We start from the raw sequence: 3,880 nt of genomic DNA, 5'->3' as shown, positions 1-3,880 counted from the left end.
ACATTTTAAATAAGTTCAGTCTTCACTCCTCGTTATACCCAAAAAAAAAAACTTGTCTCTTTCGCTTCATGCCTTCATAATCAAATACAGATAGGTGATTTTGAAATTTCACATAATCTTTTCTTTTATAGTAGATAGATGATTAAATAAATAGGCCTAACACGACAGGGTCTTGATCGGCGCCTTTTATTAATAAGCAAGAAGATGGTGGTGGATGGCCCCCAGCACGAGGACAAACAAAGACCAGCTCTCCGCTCCGCCGCACCTCTCCCCTCTTCGCCCAGCCGCTGCCACGCCCACGCGCAATCAGAACTGCAGGCCAGCACCACCTCCACCCCCCCCCCCCCCCCCCCCCCCCCCCCCCCCCCGAACGGCTATAATTAGGCGGTTGCCGGAATCCCCTCTGTCTCGCACCGCAGCAATTCCCCGGCCCCTTCGCACCGTTTCCCTCTGCGCTCCCACCCCCCGCCCCCCGAAATCACCGCCGCGCCCCGCGTCTCGCCCACGCTCACAAGGAAAGGAGGGGAGGAGACCGGGGCCCAGACGCCAACGCGCGGACCCCTCGAGTAGGGCGAGGTCCGGGCTCCGCTCCCGGTTTCCGGGGAGAGTGCGGAGGACCCCCATCGTGCGCGCCATTGAACTCTGCTCCCGGCTGCTCGCCGGGGAGAGGGCGGAGGACCCGATCGTGCCGTCTCAACCCGCTCCGCACCCGCGCGGCCGCGGGCGTGGTGCTCCCGCGCCTTCCGGGCGCCTCCTGCTTCTCCGTGCGCCCTCGGCTCCATGGAGGCCGGCTACTGCAACCGCAAGAAGACCGACGGCATCTGCGAGTCAGTCTGCGACAGCGAGGTGAGGCACCGCTCCGGCTCCAGCCAGACAGATCTGTCCCTTTCCCTACCGCTCCGCCGCGTGTAACGCCTCTGCGGATCGCCTGGTCCGCCGGGGGGAGACGCGGACGCGGTCGTCGCGGTGCTTGTCTTTTCCTCTTCCACGCTGCTTAAACGCGTTTTGCTCCACGCTGAGCTGCTTGCTTGCTTCGACCTTTTCACCGCTCCAGTTGCGCGGCGTGTTCGCGGCGGCTGCTATTTTGCCGATCTCAGCAGGGTTGCTGTCTTGGATCGGGTGCTCGTGAGATTTCCACAGCCTGGGATCGCATATGCTCGCTTAATTGCGTCCGCGGCAGGCATCTTCCACCTGCCGCGGGTGCTGTGGATTAGGTGGTGCTAAACAAACTGGGGCGCCTGGATGCTTCCGGCTGCGCTAGAATCTCTCCACCTGTATGGATCGGGTCGTCTGCCTAATACCGGAATGAATCTGTCTCTCCACCTGTAAAAGTTTCCAGCTTTTTTTTTTGAACAATCCCCGATTGGTTCCCGTGCCGTAGATGGTGAGGGTTCATGCCGCAAAAGTAATTTTACAGGCTGTTTCCTTCCTTTATATGATACACAAATAAAATTAGCTGATGATTGCTTTCCTCTGTTGGTGGATCCGCACCAGCCTATCACTGATAGATATATTGTTTTCAAAACAGAAAATGCGCATATTCCACCAGACCACCGCTTACTTCTTTAATCTACTGCACATGCATTGTTTTGATGGCCTTTAACACAGCTGCACACTCACGGCGCGGCGGATATTTTAGAAGCTCGTGTTCTCAACATAGGAGTTTGTGATGGCTGTGATGTTCCCTATGTTCAGCCGTTGGATTCATGGTGCTATGTCGTGTCCAGCCAGCTTTGTGCTTGAATAAATAAATGCTCATACGCTCATGTAGCCAGTATTTGCCGTTCTCATGTTTAGTAAATTAAGGCATGTTCCTTCTTTTTGTGTAGCATTTGTTTCGGCAAAACTCAATGATGCCTCTGTCTACAATGCACTAGGTTTCAGTGTTTTTTAACCTCTGGTTGAGTTAGTGCTGCAAAAGTGATCTCCTGACTCTTGACTTTGGAATGATCAGCACTGTTTCAGAGTACAGTTCATTGTATCTGTCACATGTTGTAGCTTTCCAGTTTACTTCTAGTTTAATTTATGCCTTGTTATGATGTGTATTGGTGCATGTCTGATTTCTTATTTGCTCCCTGATACTGTCTGCAGTTTGGCTCGAAGTCAGTCCTGAGCATGTCAAGGCTGAAGTGCGCACTGCGGGGATTTGATCTGAGGGTTCTCTTGATCCTACTGATTGGTGTGCCAATTTTGATCTTTGCCATATATGTGCATGGCCAGAAGGTGACTTACTTCCTCCGACCAATCTGGGAGAAGCCCCCAAAGCCCTTCACAATACTCCCTCACTATTACCATGAAAATGTCTCGATGGGTAACCTATGCAAGTTGCATGGATGGAAAGTCAGGGAGACTCCACGCCGTGTCTTTGATGCCGTGCTCTTCAGCAATGAGCTTGACATCCTTGATATCCGCTGGCACGAGCTTAGCCCGTATGTGTCAGAATTTGTGCTGCTTGAGTCCAATTCAACTTTTACCGGCATAAAGAAGGACCTTCACTTCAAGGAAAACCGCCAACGGTTTGGCTTTGCAGAGTCACGGTTGACCTATGGCATGATAGGTGGAAGGTTTGTGAAGGGAGAGAACCCATTTGTCGAGGAGTCGTATCAAAGGGTTGCTCTCGACCAGCTCATTAAGATTGCGGGCATCACGGATGACGACCTGCTGATCATGTCTGATGTTGATGAGATCCCAAGTGGACACACCATCGACCTCTTGAGATGGTGCGATGACGTTCCGGAGATACTCCATCTCCAGCTCAGGAACTACCTCTACTCGTTCCAATTCCTACTTGACGACAAGAGCTGGAGGGCTTCAGTGCACAGATACAGAGCTGGGAAGACGAGGTATGCACATTTCCGGCAGACGGACGACCTCCTGGCTGATTCAGGGTGGCACTGCAGCTTCTGCTTCCGCTACATAAACGACTTCATCTTCAAGATGAAAGCCTACAGCCACGTCGACCGGATCAGATTCAAGTACTTCCTGAACCCGAAGAGGATTCAGCATGTGATTTGCGAAGGGGCTGACCTTTTCGACATGCTTCCCGAAGAGTACACGTTCCAAGAGATCATCGCCAAGCTGGGGCCTATCCCGAGTACATTCTCCGCCGTTCATCTCCCTGCCTATCTGCTGGAGCAATTCGATCGGTACAGGTACCTTCTCCCAGGCAACTGCGTTAGAGAGAGTGGCTAGGCAGCTGGCTGCCCGCCGTCTGCATCATGACCCTGAGGCGCACGGACGTCGCTCTCTCGCGGATGTCTGTCTTATGGCGGCGGGGGTTGTGTCCGATACGATTGGCTGACTTAGTTGAGTGATCGCTTGGCTGCTGGTTGAGTTCATATGGGATTTTTGTGTACCGTGTAACAGAAACCATGGAAGGCCTGACGGCTGCGTAGCGCAGCGCGTGCTTGATCGCTGCTGCGTTCTTGTTTGGCAGAGGAGAGCTGAGAGCTTTTTGTTCGTTGCTTCCATGATTGATATATGATGAACTCAGAACCTGTTGTAGATCTCATACCGCCGAGCGACATTCAGATTCTTTCTTTCTTTGCTCGTGATGTACATTGCCGTTCACTTACCTAGTTACGTTGAGCCATAGATGTTTCCAATCCAGTTTCTGACTGTTTCTCATACCTGTTGACCATAAAATAATTTTCCGGGATGCCATCTGTTTGCTCTATTACTCGAAGCGCCGAGGTGGAAACGATTCTTACTGACGTCTCGCCATTGGTAAAAGCAGGCTGGTTGATCTCCAGGCGGGGGGTAAAAAAAGGTGCTCTTTTTATGGTCGTTGGTGGTTGGTAAGATCTGAATTGAGGGGTTTCTGCGTTTGCGAAGGATTCGTTTGTTGATTGCCTGAGCAAGGGCGAGCAACCCGTGATGA

The 3,880-nt window shown here is 52.3% G+C and overlaps 1 protein-coding gene across 1 annotated transcript; it reads left to right on the top strand.

Annotated features, from left to right (window-relative positions):
- Positions 1-416: 416 nt before the first annotated feature.
- Positions 417-3,509, top strand: LOC100282765 (N-acetylglucosaminyltransferase III). Its single transcript, NM_001317937.1, has 2 exons — positions 417-846; positions 2,092-3,509. Exons 1-2 carry the CDS (start codon positions 781-783, stop codon positions 3,190-3,192), a joined length of 1,167 nt encoding a protein of 388 aa, NP_001304866.1. The 5' UTR covers positions 417-780; the 3' UTR covers positions 3,193-3,509.
- Positions 3,510-3,880: the final 371 nt, after the last annotated feature.

Source organism: Zea mays, chromosome 4 (assembly GCF_902167145.1).
Source record: "Zea mays cultivar B73 chromosome 4, Zm-B73-REFERENCE-NAM-5.0, whole genome shotgun sequence".
Taxonomy (NCBI): Eukaryota; Viridiplantae; Streptophyta; class Magnoliopsida; order Poales; family Poaceae; genus Zea; species Zea mays.
The sequence above is the reverse complement of the archived record's forward strand: the minus strand, read 5'-3'. Positions and strand labels throughout refer to the sequence as shown.